The 23,505-nt window shown below is 38.6% G+C and overlaps 1 protein-coding gene across 1 annotated transcript in view; it reads right to left on the bottom strand.

Moving 5' to 3' along the window:
• Positions 1 to 4,162: 4,162 nt before the first annotated feature.
• Positions 4,163 to 23,505, bottom strand: part of grin2bb (glutamate receptor, ionotropic, N-methyl D-aspartate 2B, genome duplicate b) — a 57,099-nt gene continuing 37,756 nt past the window's right edge. The window contains exons 9-13 of the mRNA XM_073842772.1: positions 21,361 to 21,521; positions 18,326 to 18,513; positions 12,417 to 12,655; positions 9,280 to 10,501; positions 4,163 to 8,433 (exon numbers count right to left, since the gene is read on the bottom strand). Of these exons, the coding sequence (XP_073698873.1) occupies positions 8,012 to 8,433; positions 9,280 to 10,501; positions 12,417 to 12,655; positions 18,326 to 18,513; positions 21,361 to 21,521 (2,232 nt within the window). The 3' untranslated portion in view covers positions 4,163 to 8,011. The remainder of the gene's footprint in view (positions 8,434 to 9,279; positions 10,502 to 12,416; positions 12,656 to 18,325; positions 18,514 to 21,360; positions 21,522 to 23,505) is intronic.

Raw genomic sequence — 23,505 nt, 5'->3', positions numbered from 1 at the left:
TTGAACTGAATGCAGGGGTTGGCAGACACAATATTAAATCTTGTTGTTGAATATCTCTGATGGAATATATTAAGATGACAAATTAAATCCTTACTTCTGGGTAAACAAAACCAGACACGTTATGCAATTTGGGTTTGGCTGACAGTGCTTAATGGGTAAGAAACATACAGAAAAATATAAAATGTCTATTTTATGACTCAACACATCACTAAAAATCTGTAAAATTTATGATAAAAAACTGGCAGCTGTGGTTGTTTCTTTTTCACTTCCAAAAACTGTATTTTACCGCAAAATGACATGAAATGTCCATTACAATTTTTTTTAACATATATAGTAAGGGAACTTACCGTTAACCAGTTAATAAGTTTTTACTGTTGCATTTTTAGTCTTTTACTGTTAAAATTGATCTTTTTACAGTATACTTTATGATTAGTATGGTTCAGTTTTAATAAATGAATCATTTTAACAAGTTTTACAATGTTTTATCCTTTAATGAGATTTGTTTTTTACTTCTCTCGTGGCCTTTTTCATTTACAGTTGAAGTCAAAAGTTTACATACACCTTGCAGAATCTGCAGAATGTTCTTTTTTTTTTAACCAAAATAAGAGGGACCATACAAAATGTATGTTATTTTTTTATTTAGTACTAATCTGAATAAGATATTTCACATAAAAGACATTTACATATCGCTCACAAAAGAAAATAATAGTTACGTTTATAAAAATGACCCTGTTCAAAAGTTTTCATACACTTGATTCTTAATACTGTGTTGTTACCTGAATGATCCACAGCTGTTTTTTTTTTTAGTGATAGTTGTTCAAGTCCCTTGTCCTGAACAGTTAAACTGCCTGCTGTTCTTCAGAAAAATCCTTCGGGTCCCACAGATTTTTTGGTTTTTCTGCATTTTTGTGTATTTGAACTCTTTTCAACAATGACTGTATGATTTTGAGATCCATCTTTTCAACTGAGAAACTCATATGCAACTATTACAGAAGGTTCAAATGCTCACTGATGCTTCAGAAGGAAACACGATGCATTAAGAGCCAGGGGTGTAAACTTTTAAAGTTTCCACCCCTCGTGTTTCCTTCTGAAGCATCAATGAGCGGAAAGATAGATCTTGTTGAAAAGGGTTCAAATACAAAAAAAAATAAAAAATGCTGAAAAACCAAAGCAGATTAACTGTTAAAGACAAAGGGACTCAACTATCACTAACACACAGTATGAAGAATCAAGTGTATGTAAACTTTTGAACAGGGTCATTTTCATAAATTTAACTATTATTTTCTCTTGTGGACTATATGTAAACATCTTTCATGTGAAATATCTTGTTCAGGTCAGTACTAAATAAAAAATAACATGCATTTTGTACGATCCCTTTTTGTTTTAGTAAAATAGTTAACATTTTGCAGATTCATCAAGATGTAAACTTTTGACTTCAACTGTATATCACCACTGTTTTACACATGTGTCTGTATGTGTGTAGAGATACGAATGTGGTTATGTATTATTAAATTATCATCACATTACGCTCTATGCACGCCAACCATTTCCATTCACATGCTTTTCATAAGTGATGTCAGCCGGGTAGCATAATTTCTCTCAGGCTTTCAAATCTTATATGAAAATATGGTTCCCATCTCTGTGAGAGCAGCGTCCACACATTAACTCCTGCACATAAAATACTAAATATCACTCACATATGCCCTTTCCAGTATGCTGCTCACTACCCATACAAAAATGAAACATGGTTTTACTACAAGTAAAACCAAAAAAACATGCGTACTATAGTTAACTACAAATTATCCATGGTTTTGCTACACTAACCATAGTTTTAACTATGGCATTAGTAGTAAAAGTGTGTTTAGACAAATGGTAGTCAATATGATAAAATCAAACCATGGTTACTACAATTTTACTATAATACAATTATGGTTAACTTGTTTAATCCCTAATTTTCCCCAGACATGAAAATATCCAAATGATGTGTCATTAGTAACCCTTTGAAATAATCAATAATTATTAAAAAAAAAAAAAAAAGGAAAAGTGTTTGAAAAATTGTGTTTTATGGCCGGTCACAATTGTGAATTAACATATTTCTGCACAATATTTTATATAACTTAGCCCAGCTATTCTAAACTCTTCAATCACATTTTAGGTTAACTATTTTGCATAAAAAACTTTATACAAAATTTATAGGAACACTGAGATAAAAAACAAACAAAAAAATTACAACCATCAACGTATTTCAAAATTGTTACTTTTTCTTGTAAAATATAAGATTAAATTTTTACATTAGTGCTGCCAGTATTACAACATCAATATTGTAAATTGTTTGTAACATTTGATTTTTTTATTTAGTGCGATATTTTGTCACTGCAACATTTTAATGTGATTTTCACCAACAATTTATATTGTATACCCAAGTTCACTGTTATCCAAACGGTAACTATTGTGACCATCAACATGTTTACTTATTCTGTGACCACACTCAACAAAACTGAATATATGTGAATTCATATATTGATTCTAGACACCAAAACTCGTTGTCATATCTTTGTTAACATACTTTACAAGCCCTCGTTTTGGAGCTTTGATACAGCCATTACCTCTCAAGGTGCAAACAGGAAATAAACTGCTCTAGTCATGGGACAATTTGCACTAATCACGTGAAACTGCACATATTTAATTGAGACCCTTTTAGTCAGCAAGGTTTATAGAGATTTAGAAATTAAAACCTTTATTTTTACTGTCACTATTGTGACCAGTGGGATTAAACGGGTTAATATTCGTAAGGGTAATAACATCCATTCCCTCAAATAATACACTAATAAAAATAAAACAAATAAAACACTAATCTGCGTTGAGGAACACAATGGCTTACAATGTAACACAACGCATGCTACCTAAAATCGACTTTTTTCTTCTCTTATGTAACATAGTGTAATTTTAACAGCTGAAAATACAAACCATAGCGCCTCTACTACCTCTTCAGATGTGAGCAAGATGTATCTGGAGTGTTATGTAACTCCGGCCACATGGTGGCAGTGTTGCGATGGTTAGTTCAACGCGCTGCTTTGACAGGAGCGAGTGCTTGAAGTTGTGGGCAACTGTTTTTGGTCAACACAAGACTTGTAGACGTTTACCAATATCACCTCAGACTTAAAGAGGGGATTTTGCTTGTATTTCAATCTTCTGGTAAGGAGGTGGTGAGGGAATATTGGTAAGTAATACGTCCGTAAAATGGTCCGTTATCTGTCCTTCTTCAAACGAACGTTAAGACTGCCTTATTACTTTCTGAATCTTTCCATTCACGACTCGCTCTGTCTATGTACCTGTCACTCCTACCTTCAACTTCCCTGCTTGCGTTTAGCGCTCTTCATCTTTTTTTTTCTCTCCCTGTCGCCATGGACACGTGTGGGTGTTGCGTATCGTCCGTACTTGCTGTTTCTGTGTAATATGTTGTAGCACCCAAACCAAGACACAGTATACTACACAAATCTTTCTTAGTTCTCTCTCTCTTTCTCTAAATTTCTCCCTCCGTCACTCTCTCTCGCAGTTTCTTTCTTTCTCTAAAGGTCCAGTTGCTAGGTAACAGTTAATTGTCAAGAAATAGTTACATGTGTTGCAATGTATTCTGTGATTGGCTGCTTGAAGGAAGCGTGTGAGAGAAAGAAAGAGAGAGAGAGAAAGGGGAATGAAAAAGAGAGTGGGGGAGTGAGACAGGAATAGAAAGAGTAGGTTTGTGAAATATTGAATTGCAAATGGTTTTAAAATAAACAGCTATTGCTTTAAAAATAAACAGCTTGTACGACATTCTCACGATTGGGAACGGCAGATTCATACAGGAATCAATAATCAGAATATTTTTGACATGAATCCATAGATACAGAAATGAGAGGTAAGTTCAGTGACATCAGTATTTGCTCGCAGTTTGTTCGTGATGCAGCGAACCAGACGTATCCAGGGCAACACCAGTGGCTGTGAAGCTCATTCACGTTTCATGTACATTATGTCACGAAGCAAACCTAAGCTTAATAAGAAACTACGTGAGATTCATATTTGGCTCACGATGACAGAAAAAAGGAGTGTCCTTTCACCATTTCCTCTTAGATTCTGGCTGCTATGTATGGAAACACACAGAGGGACTATGAGGCTTGAGATATCTCCCTTTTATTTTGTTTTTAGTCAACACTGTTTTGTACAAAGAGACAGAAGAATATATCTTAGCACTTATTTTCACACTGTGTCTGTATTCTCAATAGCTTAAGTATTGTGAAATGTCTCATTAAATTATTATTGTAGTCTTAACACATGTAATCTCTCTCTATACAAAAACAGGAAAAAGAAACCATTGTTGTCGTATTTACAGAATCTGTACAGTTCTGATTCATAAGTAACATTTAAAATAAGTGGTTAAAATACAAGAAAGACAGAATTGAAGACAACAGAGGTGTAAATCTTGTCTTGAATTCTGATTCTCGGATGCTATTAGAATGGCACTGTGCTCCAGGTCCAGTGGTCTAATAACTTTTCCCCATGTGGCTATAAAAAATCTTCCAGACAAAAATGTATCTCAAATTTTAAATATTCGTCTCCATATATTAAAAGGCTATGGAAAGGGGACATAATTATTTACAGCAGACATAATAGATAACCATTGCACTGTGCTCTGTTTCCTTTTCACACACACACACACACACACACACACACACACACACACACACACACACGTGTGCACAGACAAATGCGCACACACACACACACACCTGCGCGCACTCACATACAGAGGTAATCAAGCATATGATTTCAGATTCACGTACAATCATATGTGACATACCTTAACTGGGGAGGGCATTAAGATGACAAACCAATAAACTACTGTAGTCATAAAGAAAGAGATTAGTTTAAATGAGAATGAATGAAAAGGGAAATAAAACACACTGGCTACTATCCCTCCCGTCCTTGTCCGCCCATATTATCGGCCCACCTCCCTTGTATCATCTGCTGCAAATGTCGTCTCGCACTTAACCTGTGTATATCAAATGATATTAGCGTGCTTTTACAAGGCCACATCTTTAAAGTGAGAATCAAAATGAAAGATAAAACTGGAAAGCTTTTTAGGAAGAGCAAAGGCATCTGTCCCTGACACTCACACTCAGCCAGTCACACAATACTACTTCTACATAGTACTACTACTGAAAACTATAGGCTCGACTCGCTCCGGTACAAACACAGATTGACAGGAAATGCAGTGGTCTAAGTCTGATACCATATCTATAGCTCTTAAAGCAATGCCACACTGATACCTTATGAGGTATCTTTTACTAAATAAAACTAAAATGAGAAAAGTAGACCAAGCATAAAAAATCTTAAAGGTACTTTTAAAAAAAAGGTACCATGCAAAGAAAGGTATCATGAGAGCGAGTGAAAAAATCTTGTGTGACAAAATTAGCCTTACATGGACACAAGAATGGTCTTTGAAAATTATGCTTAACTAATGGCAGTGTTCCTGACTAAATCTAGCAATGTCACCCAAATTTGGGAATGCCGGTTAAGTTCCTTAATATCCATTTTCGAAGATCTTATCAATTCATTAGAATCACCACATCTATTGTACAACCCGAACCTGTACGATGTGCAGTTTATCAACATGTTGCACCCACAAAGAGCAGGCATGATATCTAAATAGACATAAATGTATGAAACACTAAAGATATGGCAATAAATAAGTAAAAGACATGCATGCTCATCTTAAACACAAACTCTCACACAAAGACAACTGAGTCAAATAAGAATGTGGCAAAAAGTTAAGATAAAAATTCACAAATCGATAGCTATACATCAATTATAAACCATATTATAAATATTGTGCTTAAAGTGGAGATCTGTTTGGCTAACAGTTCATTCACAAAGAAAATGTAGAAAGGAAATCAGCAAGAAACACAACAAACTTCAAGTAAAGGATTTTATCTAAGCTGTGGGCCAAAAGTTCAGAAAAAGACAACGTCTTCAGGCTGCCATGCCATGAGTTCATTTGTGGTTTCGAAAACGATTAAAAAGTCATAAATACTTGCGACAAACCTCACATGGCTCTCACTTATCCAATTTAATGAGTTCACTGGATTACTGATTTAGGTAATTAGGCAATTTTGTTAAATGATATGTTTGTTTTTGCCTGTGCCCATCCAAAATTCCTGAGAAATACCTCTACTTCATATAAGTGGGTATTAAAACTGCAAATTAATGTCAAATGGATAGGGGAAATAACTGGAGTCATCCCCACCATTATCATGTCTTACATTATTTAAAAAAAAAAGCACTCTGACTGGCAAAAACTAAAATATCTACAAAATTTCACTTCTGCTGTACAGGTGCAGTAAAGATTGTATTAGCCTGAATAACAGTAGGGAGGATATAAAAAAAAAAACTTAATGTTTGTCCATCCGTTGATTTTTAACTGATACATTTTGCAGCAAAGTTGGATTGTTAACCATTAATGAAATTCTTAAAATATCATCTAACCAATATGGTAAAACATAAATCTGTAGAGTTACATCCTTTTTGTCTATTCACTGTACAGAGTGGAAAAAAAATGAATATTTACATAAAATGCAAGTATTTGCTGAGAATCTTGCAAAACCCTACATACTGTGCACTGGCATCTCCCTAAGGAAAGTACAGATAAGCATATCCAATACTAACTGCATTCTAAGAAGAAACAAATCCATGACACAGTTGTCATTTTGCTGCTTGATCAAAGACTTGCTCAGAAATGGGGGACGGTGGAGGGAAATAAAAATAATGGATTAATTGATTTTTGTTTCTATGTTATGGATAAAACCATACAAATGTAACGCCCCATGTCTCAACTCTCAGGGATGATACTGTGTACTGTACAATGTTGTGCAAACCTCAGATATCCTATGTTTCTAGTATTAGAAGCTGTAAGAATAATACTTTATCTGGTTTTCTTTCGAATCTAGTTCTCGAGATTAATACTATAAAGACATTTATCCTACTATATGTCTCCTCAATGCTGGATATCAGTGCTATTACCATTAAAAGGAAGGTTCCAGAATAATATGAATCATCCAATGACAAGTCTGTGTGCAGTGACCAGAAAGTTACCATGGCAATGTGACCTGTAATTCAGGTATTCTGTAAATCTTGGTAAGGCACATAATGTGCTGTGTATTAAACCAATATTTTCCTAACAAACAGAACACTATAAAATAAGGTGATAATACATTTCCTTCACAATGATATCTCAAGTACAGCTGAAGTACTTTGCAAATCATGCCTTGTACACACATTTTACAGCACTCCATACTGGTAAAATAAACTTGAATAACCAATAATAAAGAACCTTTATGGAATCCAAGTTTGTCTACAACTCAATTAACAATCAAATAAGCTCAGTTGACAAATCAAAAAAGCCTCCCGCAAAGTGGTTTGTTAACTAAGAACTGAAACTACAGTACAAATATATAACAGCATAAAACATCCAGAAACCAAGCCCAAATGGAACATCATAAACATTGTAATAATATATAATAATATTATTATCAAGAACATTATCAATACAATTATTGTAAGTTTTACCCTGTTGCTTAAAAAGAGTAACTGATTTCCATCCACAATTGTACAAAGAATTGTACACGGTTGTCTCCATCTGGATTGGCCGCTATTTTGATGTTAGGAGCAGGGAAATAGTGGGATGTACAAAAAAACCCAAGAGAATAAAAGAGAGGAATAAACCGATTTTTCCCCCTACTCTCAACTTTTCAACAGTGGGCAGGTCCCCTCTTTCTATGTACATACGTATGCTTGGCAGCGCGTGATCCGCATAACTTAATGAAAGCATGAGTCAGTTCCTCACACGCGGTTTCCTCCTCGTTCTGTGAGCATGAAGGAACTAATTACACACTGCCTTTTCAGTTTTCTTTCAGTCATCGTTCCGCATGTCCGTTGGCTTCTTTTCTGCGTTTCTATCTGTTTCTGACTCCCCTCTTCAGACATCAGACTCTATACTGGAAAGCTTCTCATAAACGTGTCCGTTGCTCGAGCCATTAAACGGTCTCTGTCCTTGACCCATTCCTAACCCATCCCTTGCTGACAGCAGCTTGTTGTTGCTAGGTCCTCCACCGTGGTGGTTGCCCAGAGGCCCGCCCAGACATAGCTCCTTGGGGAACCGAGGGGCCACATTGGACAGCACCCCAGAAGTTGCAGAGGCAGGCAAATAGGAAGTCACCCCCATGGAGCCCCGGAAGTCAGCCCGACTGTTGTTGAGGAGCTGTTGCTGCTGCTGCTGTTGTGGCGTCTGTTGCTGCTGCGGCTGTGCCTGCTGCTTTTTGATGTAGTATGATTTGGCACCGTGTAATAGACACTGGTCGTCGCCGAAGGTTGGGATGAATGGGTTCTGGTTCACCTTATCTGGGTAGAGAGATTTAGACAAGGAGTAAGTCCCGACCCCTCGGGTACCGCCCACACCTCCTCCCATCATGCCTCTATCCCTGTCCCTCATGTCTCTCTCACCCACGGAGCGACGGTGCAACCCACCTTCACCCCCACGGAATAAGCTAAATGATGAACCCCCTCCCTTCCCTCTGTCCCCGAAATATGACGTCTCCCGCTCCCCTCCCGCATACTGCTCAAACATCTGGGCGTAGGGGCTCGTGCCCTCCATGTAGCGGTCTTTGTCTTTTAGGCTCACGCTTCGGGGCGGAGGAAGCATAGATGCTCCACTGCCTCCAAACCCACCCATCCTGCCTGCCCCTTCCTTCTGCAGCTCTACAAATGTGTCATAAGAGTGCTGCCTGCGCAAAACCTTACCACCTGGGCCAAATTTCCGCCTCTGTACCTGGGTTTGGGCCCCTGTGCCTCCCCCTCCCTTTCCGCTCTCCAGAGGGTGCTTGCCCCCAGTTTGATCCAAGAGGAGGTGGTTGTCCTCACTGATGTCATACAAGTTGCCCGGTTTCTTGCACGAGTCACACCGCTTGCAGGTGGCTGAACTAGGGCGGCTTGAGATTTGTCCACTCCCTCCACCAGCTCCCCCAACTCCCCCAGCAGCCGGATAGCCCCCAGACCCGCCTCCCCCATGCATGCAAACTGGCTTGCTTCCTCCAGCTCCAACCCCTCCACTGTGGCAATTGCGACATTCCCAATCCCCTCCAGCCAACCCTCCCACCCCTCCGATGCCCTTTTCCCAGCATGCATGGCCCTGTTGCCCAGGCGATCCTCCTCCCATTCCACCCTTACATTCTGTCTTCTTGGATTTACCTTTCAGGAAATCTTCCATGGGAACCAAACTAGTGCACGCTCCCCCAGCACCACCGCTACTAACTACTCCACCACAACCACCTCCGCCCAGTCCCACTCCTCCACCCATTCCTGGAGCATCACTTAATTCCAAATGCTCCCATGGGGATGCCCCTTCCTTGGCTCGAAATTGGTCCACATAGAAGTCCCTCAAATTCTCTTTGTCTCTGAACAGATAGGAGGTGCTGTTACCACCTCTCAGGCTCTTGCGCTCCACGGGTGGGGTGGCTGAGCGGTGTGCTTGTGTTGCTGGATGATGGTGGTGATGATGGTGGATTGTGTGGTGGGGTCGTCTCCTGAAGCCAAGCTCAATCTCATCCTGCTCACGGCGAGACTTGGCAGAAGCGGGCCTCTTTTTTAGGCTGTCCCTGTACTGCTTGCGCCGCTTGCCATGCCCTTCGAGGTTCCCGTAGGTCACGGTGTGAGTGGAAATATCGGACACGTCGGAGCGAATGTTTCCGTCGTCCCCTCCTGATCCCACCCCACCTCCCCCGCAGTACCTGTCGTGTCCTGCAATAAACCCTGAACTGGATGCCCCACCTTTGAAGGAGAACTTTCCGTATAGATCTGGTAGGCCGGACTTGAAGCTTGACTGGGTCGGGTGACCCGCAATCAGGTCAAACTTTTCCCTGTTCCGATGTGTCAGCGACTGCCGTGGCTGTGTGGTGAAGATGGGCGCTACCCCTCCCCCTAAACTGTCACAATCGTACCCACCCTCCAATGAACTGGCACTCCCTAAACTACGAGGTCGGTTAGGCAGGGGACCCGACATACCGAGAGCCAGTTCGGATCCCGTGCCCCCATGGTGGTGTAGGTAATGATCCTGGTACAGGTTGCTGTCCTTCAGGTGCAAATTCCCAAAAGTCCTCTCCACCTCGCTTACATAGTCGCTGAACATGTTGTCCTCTGGCAGGTATGGTGGAGGCTTGCAGTCTGAGTGGCCTGCTAGGCTGCGCCGGTGTTCACTGATGTCATAAACGGCTGACTCACGATGGCTGTAGTCCAGTGCGCTCCGAGGTGAACCATTGACCCCAGGCACAGAGGTCATGTTTTTGGCAGTACGCAACAAACGGAGAATGTTGGAGTGGGTGTTGTTCATGTTCATGTTCATAGTGGCTGATGGTGAGTTAAGGGCTGATTTGTTCTCTTCAATCTGAACTCCATGGATGCAACTGTAGATGCCCTGTTGGACAAATAAAATAAGAGAAAGCAAAAACAAAGGAAAGGAGAAGGAACAAACAATGTGGGATTAGATTATTGTTTAACGAAAAGTTTAATTAGCAGCAAACATTTTCACAATTCTAATGCCAAGTTCATGTCAAATCTTTTTCGAAGACGCTTCAAGTTAAATCTCTTAGTTTCTATAGTTTTTATGTTTTTAAATTATTTTGTAATTTTTTTTGTAAAATTTTTTTTTTTTTTATTATTTTGTAATTACTGTTCTTACAGTCTTCTGCTGTATACGGTGTAGATAAGTTTTATAAAGCCTGCTGGAGAACAATTAATTACACATTAAAAAAACTTATTTCTAGGGATTTCCTTTTTATCATGTGTTTAAAAAAAGTGTTATTCATCATTGTCTTTAACCTTTTGACATTGTGTACAAAACCAGAGAAAGGAAAATGAGGGAGACAGAAAGGGATAAAAGGAGAAAGGAAAATAGAACAAAATATGTTCAAGAAAGAGAAACGGCAGGGGCGATCGAGGTTCTGATTAATGATGACATGGTGACAGGGTTGCAGCGACTCTGTGGTTTTGACTGCCTATCAATGTCTTCAATCAGTGTGATTAAAATTCAGCTGACACCACTGTGTCTACTCCTCTGTGTCTCTCCTTCATCACTGCCGTGACAAATTAATTACACAATATTCTAATAAACCTCTCCAGCTCATTCACCAGTGATGCAGATTTACTGCATTTTAATCCATTTATCTATGTAGTTTTGGCTGTATTTTATCAAACTCATTTCTTAATTGCAAATGTGTTATTGTAAAACTGGCTGGAAGTAAAATTACTTCATTATCTTTTAAACTGCTGGGTGCTTCCATTTATATCCAGACCTATAAATGTTGTGATGCACTATACCGGAATGTCTTTTATTTATTTATTTATTTAGTAATATATAAACCATGAGAACCATTTCATAACAAACAATATATAAAACACTTGTGGAACAAATAGAATTCTCTTCAAAACATTTCAAAGGGTAAAGGTTACTCTTCTACTGGCAGTCCATCCCTCTAGTGAGGTAACATGTCAGAAATGTTTCCTGTCTCGCTCTTAGTCACGCTTAGTGTCTGTCCACTCTTGTGTATTTTTTTTCTCTTTTCTCTTTATGTTCCTCTTATCTTCTCTACCTTCTGTCTTTTTTTTTTTTTAAACTCAGGTCATCCGTCCCACTGTGACTCTTATTCTCATTCATCTCCTGACCCTTCAATCTGATTGGGTTGGAACATATTCTCCATTCAGTGTTATCTCATTTCTTTTTCTCTTTCCTTCTTTCTCTTGAGAGGCGCCTTTCTCTGCCATTTTGTATGTTGCTTCTTACCGGCAGCACAGCAACATTGCTTTAGCTAGTGTTCAAACATGCATCTACATCTCAAAGAGAAATATATCAAGTAAGAAAATCTGTTTCCTTGTAGCTGAGGAAACTGGTCATACAAATTGCCCTTGTGGCTAACAGACTAATACAGCAATCGTTTATCCTTTCAACCTCAATAATTTGTGAACTCAGGTAAACCCAGGTTTATGTTCGAGTCACTTGCCAGTTTGGTCACATAAACTGATATTTACTCTCTGTGCTCATCCCCAACATTATGTGGGTCATGGCACCACTCCAAATTTCGGAGTGCTTGAGGCATGATTTGATGTCTGAATGTCTAGAATGAGAGACTGCTGCTTTGCCCTGTTAGTTCAAGATCAGGGGGCTGATTTATAATGTTGCATATGTGCAAAATGGGCATTGAACATCGGAACGAAAGAAAATGATTAGCAGTCTGCGCTCCTAATCTCCAAAGCTTCACAAACTAGGCTGTTCAGTCAACCTTGGTGGTTGTTTCCCTGCAGATCAAAGGTTCAAAAGTCAACCTGCCACTTACCCTGCTGATGGAGAAGGTGATGCCGGGCTTGCCCGAGCACACACCCATGAAGCAGAAGCGCAGTTGCCAGTAGAAGAGGTGCTCTGCGATGAATGTGATAAGGGACAGGGCCATTGCAGCTCCCAGCATGTAGAACACACCTGCCATGTTGTCTACATCCAGCTGACTGCTCATCACCTCATTTTTCTCATTGTGGCAGATGCCAGTCAGCCACAGGGCCTCGAGTTCCTCCATCTCACCTACAAAGGAGGAGAAAAAAAGAGGTTGCACTTTCTAGCATTTGAATGTGGGTTAGAACAAGAGCGATTGTTTGTGCATCTTTGAATTTTTACTTTCCGCCTCTCCAGCTGTGTGTTTTGTGCATCTGTGGGCTTCGAGTGCTCTCGAGCTTTACTGTTAGCAGACGTGTCTGTTCACGTTTGTCTATCCGTGACAATTTCAGTGCGTTTCAGCGCTGCGTTTGTTTAGAGCCCCCACAAAACTGTGCACAGTAAACAAATTACGGCCCCTGCGAAGTGTAACATTTGTCATGATGGATTAATCCAACTCGTACACACTGGAGCTCGCTTCACATTAATGATTGCTTATGGGAGTCACTTGAGATTTGGTTCCCAGCTCTAATAAGGGCCCTGAGGGCCCTGACAGACCGCATAGGAGGGACAGGATCAAACTCCAAAATGCCATTCGGTGTTCTGCAGGTCTGTCTTTAGGGACAAATGCAGATATACACAAATATACAGTGCCTTGCAAAGGTATTCATATCCCTTAATTTTTTTTTCACATTTTGTTATGTTGCTGCCTTATGTTAAACTGCTTTAAATTACATTTTCCCCACATCAATCTACATCCCATACACTATAATGGCAATGCAAAAAACAGGTTTTTAACACCGTTGCAAATTTATTAAAAATAAAAAAACTTAAATGATTCCATTGCAGTATGATGAAGTATCATGAAGTATTCATCTGAGACAGTTGAAATTTAGCTCAGGAGCATTTATATTGCTTGTAGATGTTACTACACTTTGAGTAAAGTTAACCTGTGGCAAATTCTATTGAATGGGTATGATCTGGAAAGGCACACACATCTTAATAAAAGGTCTAACAGCTGAAAATGCATGTCAGAGCAAAAAAAAAAAAACTGCCTGTAGGGCTCAGGGACAGAATTTTATTAAGCCACACATCTAGGGAAGAGTTCAGAAGAAAAATCAGAAGCATGTAATCACCCTAAATCGAAGAAGTTTGAAACAACCAGGACTCTTCGTAGAGCTGGCCTTCCAGCCAAACTGAGCAAGTGAATGAGAAGTTGCTTTGGTGACCAAGAACCTGATGGTCACTCCAGTTGAGATCCATGATCTGCTCCATTCTACAGAAGGACAAATGTCACTGTGACACTCCACCAGTCTGGTCTTTATGGTGGTGAGTCTAAACTCAATCTTCTCCTCAGTGAAGACACATAAAAACCCACTTAGAATTTACAAAAAAGCACCTAAAGGACCCTCAGACTGTGAGAAACAAGATTCTCTGGTCCGATGAACCATGTTCAAAGGAAATCAGGCACTGCTTATCACCTACAGAGTACCATCCCAAAAATAAAGACTGGTGGTAGGAGCCTAATGCTGTGGGGTTGTTTTTCACTGGCAGGGACTGAGGAACTTGTCAGAGTAGAAGAAAAGCTAAATGCACCAAAATATTGAGATAGCCTTAATGAAAATCCAGTCCAGAGCATTCAGAACCTCAGACTGGGCAAAAGGTTCACCTTCCAACAGGATCTTAAGCGCATAGCAAGAGTGGCTAAAAGACAACTCTGTGAATGTCCATGAGTGGCCCAGCCAGAGCATGGGCTTGAACCCAATCAATAATTTGTGGAGAAACCTTATGCAATGTACTTATTTCAGTTTTTTTAATTTTTTAATAAATTTACAAAGTTGTCAATTCTGTTTTTTTTTGTTTTGTTTTGTTTTGTCAATATGGTGTATGGGAGTGTAGATTGATGTGGAGGGAAAAAACGTAATTTAAAGCATAACATAACATAAGACAACATAAAACATAAAAAAATGAAGGGGTATGAATACTTTCGCAAGGCACTGTGCTTTTTCTAATTCTCAATAATTCACACAAACATGCAAAACGATCTATCCATTCAGAGGCTGCAGTTCTATGCCACACTGGGAACTGTAGTCGGTGACTTCAGCCTTCGAATCCGTCAAAAACCCAACACCTATGTGAGGGTGAATGTGCGCGCGGGTGTTCACATGCTGTGTCGGTGCATTCATGTGTACCTACATGTATATGTCACACAGTTGATGCCTTTCCAGTGTACTTTTGAGATAACACAAGCGCCCCCTTGACACTTGCAAATAGGACTCTATTCCTGCTCCTGGATCATATGCTGGCTTATATAACAACATGTGATACACCCAACCGTACCTTTTCCGATTCCATACTGCTGTCAGAGTGCCAAACCAAGGTGCACTGCCTGCTTGTCAATATGCATGTGAACACTCACCTTGCCACTAATCTAATCTAATCTAACGCGTCCCGCTTGCATGACATATCCATGCATGCATGAGGAATCATTAAGTAGGGGATATATATTATATAAAAATGTCTACAAGCAAATCTGAAAGAATTTGCTCTTATACAGAATCTATAAGATCTCCTTACAAAATGCCATCCTAAGTGTCTAAAATTGTTAACACTGTTTATGCGTGTGTGGTGCATAGGGCATGTTCTGCATGTGTCTTTGGATGTGCTCCAAACAGCTTGTCATCTCAGATGCTGTTTGGGGATGAGAGGATGATTTCTAGAAATGGCCCCTGGATCTGGATCACTAGGAAAGCGCTTGAATCAAACTGAATTAGAAATGTGAAGATAAACACTTTTCAGTGCTGTACATCTATTGCTGGTACAGTTCAGCTATTATAGTTACTTAGTACACTAAATTAGTATTACTATACAGTATACTAATTACAAATAAATGTATTTGATTCCTGTGAAGGCAAAACTGAATTTTCAGCAGACATTACTCCAGTCTTCAGTGTCAAATGATCCTTCAGATGCAGACTGATCAATTTAATGCATCATTTCTAAATAAAAGTATTATTTTTTTATTTAAATATATACAATTGCAATAGTATATTTCTACAGCTTCATATTGGCAAATCTCACATTCCCATCAACCACTTACATTTGTACATTGCATAATTGTACATTTCCTATTTCATATTTAATGCAACTATATACTAGCCTAGAATCTAGACGCGCCCCTAGCGGCAGCAAATTACATTTGCTTCCAAGGTCAGTCTAGTTACTCTCAATTCACTTAAAATTCCGAAAAATCCAAGATGTACCGGGCCAATCACGAGTCGGTGGGCGGGCTTAACATGATGACGCCTGAGTCCTGACCTGCGACCATAAGTTCCGTCAGACATGAATTCCTGGTTCTGTGAATTACGCGTGGAAAACTGAACAGTATTTATATAATTTTTTACTTTGGATACACAGCCACGTCCATCTGTCCTGAGCAGGAGCTCGTTACATCTGAACGCGCTGTGGTGTAGAATACGCAAATACCGGAAGCGATCTGTGGCGTGTATACGACACTCATTGTTCACACAGTGCACAGAGATTGTGGATATAGCGGCTATTCAAAATGGTAATTACTTGCGCTTGTCCTGGTTGTTCAAACCCATTTAAAGCTAAAAGATTACGTTTGCTTACGCAAACTCATCCTGGACTTTTTCACCGATTTCCCCTTCCGGTGTTTGCGTATACTACATCAGAGCAGGGGTCCATTCTTCGTACCTCGCTTACTACATCCAGGATCAAATGACACATCCAAGATCAAATCATCGCGCTAACTATGAGCTCGCTATTCCGGTTCTCCGAACGCACCTGTTGTTGATGATTAGTGTAGCTGGATGAAGTTATTTGAGATCACTGGGTGGCTTAAAAGGGGCTACGTATCGATAGTAGAAACATTGATGGGCAACTCTTTGATTGGTCGGCGAACATGACGAAGGAGCTCGCTCAGTATTTTTCTGCAGCAGAGCAAGAACTCTTGATTGAGGGATTTCAGGAGTTTCAGAGTTTAATTAAAACGCAAGGGAAAACTGCAAAGGCTGGAAAAGCAAGGAGAGAGGGCTGGCAAAAAGTAGTGAACAAATTAAATACGTTAATGCTGCCCATGTTACATGTTTTTTCCTTGATATGTTATTTTTTTATTTTTTTATACACTACCGTTCAAAAGTTTGGGGTCAGTAAGACTTGTAATAGTCTTTAAAGAAGTCTCTTATGCTCATCAAGACTGCATTTATTTAATGAAAAATACAGAAAAAACAGTAATATTGCAAATTGTTTTTACAAAATAAAATAATGTTTTTGTTTTTTTAATATATTTTAACATACTTTGAAATAGAATTTATTCCTGTGATGAAAAGCTGAATTTTTATCAGCTGTTACTCCAGTCTTAAGTGTCACATGATCCTTCAGGAATCATTCTAATATGCTGATTTATTATTAGAATCATCAATGTTGGATAATATCAACAGTTGTGCTGCCAAATATTTTTTGGAACCTGTCATATATATACACTTTCTTGCAAGATACTTTTCTTTTCCCACGTGAGTCAGTCCGCGTCAGTCGTGCTCTTTAACCAATCAGATGTGACCTCGCCATTTCAACCAATCATAACCCGCCAGGAGCGCAGCCTAAATCCTGTTTACATGAAATAAACCTGCTCCCGAGCAGGTTTAAGCTTGCGCACCTGTTGCTATGACAGCAAGTCCAGGATGAGCTTCGAAGAACCGAGCGATCCAAGATCACGCGGAATCGTCAACAATCAAATCCAGCTAACTGAGTTAGCGAGGTACGAAGAACGGACCCCAGGGTGTAATTTGGATTTGTCTGTGCATGTTTTTGTTTACTTTTAAAGGTTTAGTGCCCATCTATGTCTATTATTTGGCTGACAGACTGCACAGTGCACTGATTTTCGTTAAAAATCTCCGTCGCTCTGACTACGTCACCTGACAGACTAAGTCTCTGATTGGTTGTAGCGCTATCCTATTGCGTGGAGAGGAGTTTGAAAGACAACCGTTTATCCCACCCCTCCGGTTGAGCCCTGTCTATGGAGAGTGCCCAGACCCTACATTTATGTGGGTCTGGCTTGCCAGGCTAACTATATACTGCATTTTATATAGAAATCATAAACGCAAAGTCGTATCCATTTTGGGAATAGACTAATATGAAAGAAAACCTGTGGAACCTGAGTAAACTATAGTAATTTATATTACTACAGAGCATATAATGAGATGAATCCTTGATTTGATGGGTACATGAATTCAATATTAGCTTAATTATGCTTTAACAGAATGTGAATCTCACACAAAGGAAGCTTTGAAAAACAGGATGCCATATTTTCACACATCTAATGCCATTTTGTGTGGCATGCTTGTTGGCGTTCTAACAGACAGTGTAGGCACTTGTCATCTCTTGCCAGGTATTCTTCAAAACTGTTTGCCTTGAGGGCACATTGAGAATCATTTAAAGAAAAAGTGAATGAAGTAAACATCTCAAGCTGTGAATTTTTTACACATTCGTGCCACTTTTGTCAACAGCATTTCGTCGCAAAAACCTGTCTTATTCACTAACCACCCACAAATCATTTTACCAAGGCACTGCCTGCTATCTTTTATAGCCTTAGGATTGTGTAATTCGCTCAGTTGAATTTTGAGGTGTGTCTGCAGGGTTATCAGACTCACAGATTTTTTTTTAATGAATCAGATGCTAGAAGAACGCAAAATGTTGATTCGTCTTTAGTAAGATTAAGATTAAGACTGGCGGCTTATTCATCACAATCATCCAATGAAATAACAAATAACATAAGAAAATAAATCAGACAGTCTTTACCATCTCCAAAGAGCTGCAGAATAGCGAGGTCCACTGCTCTCTTCCAGCCTGAGTCTTTCTGAATGGCAATGCCATACCCTGTAGTAGCAAAGATATAACCACTGCCGATGGTCACCAGTTTACAGCCCTCATCACGTCCGGCCATGTAGTTCAAGACCGCTGCATCATAGATAAATGCATCCAATTTACTACACAGGGGGAAGGAAATGAGTCATATGTTAGAATGTTGGCAAACATTGTCAAACATTAAACTTTAGCAAACCAGTGTTATTTTATTTTAGTCATTTAACTTCAAACAAAATTAATTTTGTTGCCTTGATAACTAGCTGAAATAAACATTTTAAATATATATTTTAATTTATTTCAGTTAATGTTTAATTTCAAGTAATGACATTTCTAATGGTTTTAGGTTTAGTTAACAATAATTAACCTGTGCCAAACACATTTGTGACCATAGACCACAAAACCAGTCATAAGGGTTAATTTTGCAAGATAGTGTTTTTTTTTCTTCTCAGAATTATGAGGGGAAAAAATCTGAATTGCGAGATACAAACTTGCATTTGCGACACAATTCTAAATTTATAACTCACAATTGCAATTTATATGTGACACTAGACCACAAAACCAGTCATAAGGGTCAGTTTTTTTTTTAAATTCTGAATAAATAGGTTTTCCATTGATGTATGGTTTGTTAGGATAGGACAATATTTCGCCGAGATACAACTATTTGAAAATCTGGAATCTAAGGGTGCAAAAAAAAAAAAAAAAAAAAAAAAAATGGGAGAAAAATCACCTTTATGTTGTCCAAAAGAAATTCGTAGCAATGCATATTACTACTCAAAAATCAAGTTTTGATATATTTACGGTAGGAAATTTACAAAATATCTTCATGGAGCATGATCTTTACTTAATGTTCTAATGATTTTTGGCATAAATTTTGGGCTATTGCTACAAATATACCTGTGCTACTTAAAAAGGTCACATTTTTGTTACTTTTAAGCAGTATTTTATTTATTGTTTGTTTGTTTGTTTGTTTGTTCACAAGAAATAAACAGTTACACGATATTTGTTAAAAAAGACATATTTCCTGGACCTGGTGTGTTGGATATGAGGGGTGACCAGTCGGACATCAGGACATTATTTAAATAGCATTTTTTAGCATTATTATGCATTTTTTATGAGCTCATCTTAAATGAGAGAATTTGTAGTTTTAAAAATAAATTTGACAAACTGAAAGAAGTAAAAAAAAAGGTATTTAAAATGTTGGAAAATGTAAAAGAAAAGATGACTTGCTGCAAGATATGTCTGTTGTGTAGGTCCCATTAGATAATGTTAAAGCATTACATAAGCATTGCATAAGCAATAAATTTGTTACAGTATTCATGAATCTTTCTTATTGTTATGAAAATACAGCTGTTCATTGTTAGTTCATACTTTGGTCCATTAAATAATATGAACAGATAGTTACAACTGTATTAGTGAATGTTGAGATACTAAGGGTGTGTTCACACTTGTCATGTTTGGTTCGATTAAAAGGAACTCTGGTGCGATTGCTCTGTTAGTGCGGTTCATTTGAGTAAATGTGAGCGCTGCTATTCTGTATTACTATGCCTTAAGGTTCGGTATCTTTAGGTTTGCTCTCAAAAATGCCAATGTGAATGCTAAGCAGACCAGGACCAAATGTATTGTTTTCCTTTTTGGTCCAGACCAAATGAACCAAACGAACTGAACTACAAGTGTGAACACACCCTTAGATGCTTCAGAATTATTTTTTGCATGTTAACTAATCTGGTTAACTAAGTTTAACAAATAGAACCTAATTGTAAAGTGTTTCCAATAAACCTTTAATTTTAAATTTAAGTTGTTTTTATTCCCAGTGTGTACTCCGTTATTGTTCCCTCATTAAATCATGTTAAACATAATAAATGAATTGCACTTTTAAAAAATGTTTAAAAATGCTTTTAGGTAGCTTTTACAGCTTAAAGTGGGTTGCATCCAATGAGCTGTCGTGTTGAGATCACATGACCAGCTAAAAGCTGTTAACTTTATCCTGGTAACAGTTTTAGTAAGTAGGGATGCACCGATCCGTATCGGCCGATCACTTGCGCGTTTTGTCAGTAAAGCCGGTTCTGTAATCAGCGGTAAATGCCATCAGGTGCGTGATTTCACGTTGAGCCGTATATACTACACACAGCCGTTGTTCACTGACGAGCTGCGCACATTCACACTGATAATGAACATTGATTTGCGCAGCTCGTCGGTAAACAACGGCTGTGTGTAGTATATACGGCTCAACGTGAAATCACGCACCTGATGGCATTTACCGCTGATTACAGAACCGGCTTTACTGACAAAACGCGCAAGCATGATCGGCCGATTCGGATCGGTGCATCCCTATTAGTAAGTCTAACATGACATTCAAATCTATGGAAGACCGTTTCCGCCACTGAATAAAAAATAAAGAATTTTTTCTCAGAATCGCAATTGTAAGTTATAAAGTCAGAATTGCAAAATAAAAACTCACAAATCTGATTTTTTTTTTCTTGCAAATGTAAACTTGTATCTTTTTTTTTTTTTAGGATTGTGAGATATAAACTGGCAATTGCGAGTTATAAAGTCTCTTTATATTCTGAAGGGGAAAAAAATACTGATATGTTCTTAGAATTACGAGTTTATATCTCACAATTCTGACTTAACTCGCAATTGCATGCTATATGCATCCATACATATCAACCAGTACATCATGAACAAAACAAAATGCCTTGTGCCTCTTTAAAATGTCAACTATTAGTACTGAAAATAAAGGACTGCAGAAGCCAGTCTCACAGCGAATCAGCCTTTTACCAATCAGCATCTCCAAACAAAGTCTCTCCAGGATGCCTCATTTTGATGCTATTATCAATCCAGAGTTCATCCACCTACCCACTTACTCACACACTGTACTTACTGCTGTCCTACTAGCTTTTTCATCTCCCTGTCTTCCCACCCTTTATGTTCTTTTCATGCAGATATCATTTCTCTTTTTTCGTTCTCACCCGCCCTTCAGGCTGTGGAGGGCCTCGTTTACGTTCTTCTGGTGAAAGCTGGTCATATAGGCGTGCATCTCTTTGTAGTTGTTCCTTATGTTTCTCTCTGTGCTGCCATTGGGCACAGTACCAAAGCGGAATGGAGGGGAGAAGTCATTCGGGTGTTGAAACTAGATAAGAGAGAGAAAGAGAGAGAGAAAAAAAATATTATATATATATACAGTATATATATATATATATATATATATATATATATATACATACATACAGTCAGGTCCATATATATTTGGACACTGACACACTTTTCATAATTTCGGCTCTGTATGCCACTAGAATAGTTTTAAAATGATACAATAAAGATGAAATTGAAGTGCAGACTTTAAGCTTTAATTCAAGGGGCTGAACAAAAATATAACATAAAATGCTAAGGAATTACAACCATTTTTATACACAGACCCCCCATTTTTAGGGGCTCAAAAGTAATTGGACAAATAAATATAATCATAAAAAGATTTTCATTTTTAATATTTTGTTGAGAATCCTTTGCAGGCAATGACTGTCTTAAGTCTGGAACTCATGGACATCACCATAGACTGGGTTTCCTCCTTTGTGGTGCTTTGCCAGGCCTTTACTGCAGCTGACTTCAGTTGTTGTTGGTTTGTGGGTCTTTCTGCCTTTAGTTTTGTCTTCAGCAAGTGAAATGCATGCTCAATCAATTTGAAATCAGAAGATTGATTTGGCCATTGCAGAATATTACACTTTTTTACCTTTAAAAACTCCTGGGTTGCTTTTGCTGTATGTTTTAGGTCATCGTCCATTTGTACTATAAAGAGCCGCCCAAACAACTTTGCTCCATTTAACTGAATCTGGGCAGACAGTATATCCCTATACACTTCAGAATTCTTCCGGCTGCTTCTGTCTTCTGTCACATCATCACTAAACACCGGTAACCCAGTGCCACTGGAAGCCATGCATGTTCATGCCATTACACTGCTCCACCATGTTCACAGATGATGATGTAGGCTTTAGATCATGAGCTGTTCCAAGCCTTCTCCATACTTTTTTCTTCCCGTCATTCTGGTACATGTTGATTTTAATTTCAGCAGTCCAAAAAATGCTTTTCCAGAAATGGTCTGGCTTTTTTAAATGTTTTTTGACAAAGTCTAATCTGGCCTTGTTTGCACCTTGTGGTAAACCCTCTCTATTTTGCTCTGGTGAAGTCTTCTCTTGATTGTAGACTTTGACAGCGACACACTACCTCCTGGAGAGTATTCTTCACTTGGCTGGATGTTGTAAAATGTTTTATTTCCATGGAGAGGATCATCCAATCATCCACCATACTGTCGTCTTTTGTGAACATCCAGGCCTTTTTATGTTGCTGAGCAGAATTCACCAAACTGTTGATTTGGCCACTCCTAATGTTCCTGCTATCTTTCTGATGCATTTCTTTTGTTTTTGAAGCCTAACAATTGTCTGTTTTACTTGCATGCAGAGCTCCTTTGACCGCATGATGGATTCAGAGCAACAGCTTCCAAATGCAAATGGCACACTTAGAATCAGCTCCAAACCTTTTACCTGGTTAATTGATGTAGAAAAAATGAAGGAATAGCCCACAACTGTCCATGAAACAGCTTTTGAGTCAACTGTCCAATTACTTATGGTCCCTTGAAAAAGGGGGGAGGTACATATTAAAGAGCTGTAATTCCTTAACCTTTCTACCAATTTGATGAGACTGCCCTAAAAATTAAAGCTCAGAGTGTGCACTTTAAGCCCATATTCATTGTATAACTGTAACTTGAATATGTTTTGGTCAACAGCTAAAATAATAAAAATTGTGTCAGTGTCCAAATATATATGGACCTGACTGTATATATTATAACTCCGCAGTGTCCACATTGTCAATGAACACTCAAGGGACAAAGTGTGGAGAGAGGTGTCATTTCAAAAAACCTTTAAAGATACAACAGATCCTTTTTTCCCCACCATTCATAATAGAACTATTTCAAGTGTAAACACACAGACAATGTTCTCTAGACACTCAAAGCTTCGCTAGACATAAAAAGTAAAGCATGAATTAGAGTAAAAAACAAAATCTCACCACATCAATTATTAAACAAGCTACAGCACCCTCTCAGAGTCAAATGTTTTCTGTTT

This window comes from Garra rufa, chromosome 6 (genome assembly GCF_049309525.1).
Source record: "Garra rufa chromosome 6, GarRuf1.0, whole genome shotgun sequence".
In the NCBI taxonomy this organism is placed as follows: Eukaryota; Metazoa; Chordata; class Actinopteri; order Cypriniformes; family Cyprinidae; genus Garra; species Garra rufa.
This window is presented reverse-complemented; position numbering and strand designations above follow the sequence as displayed.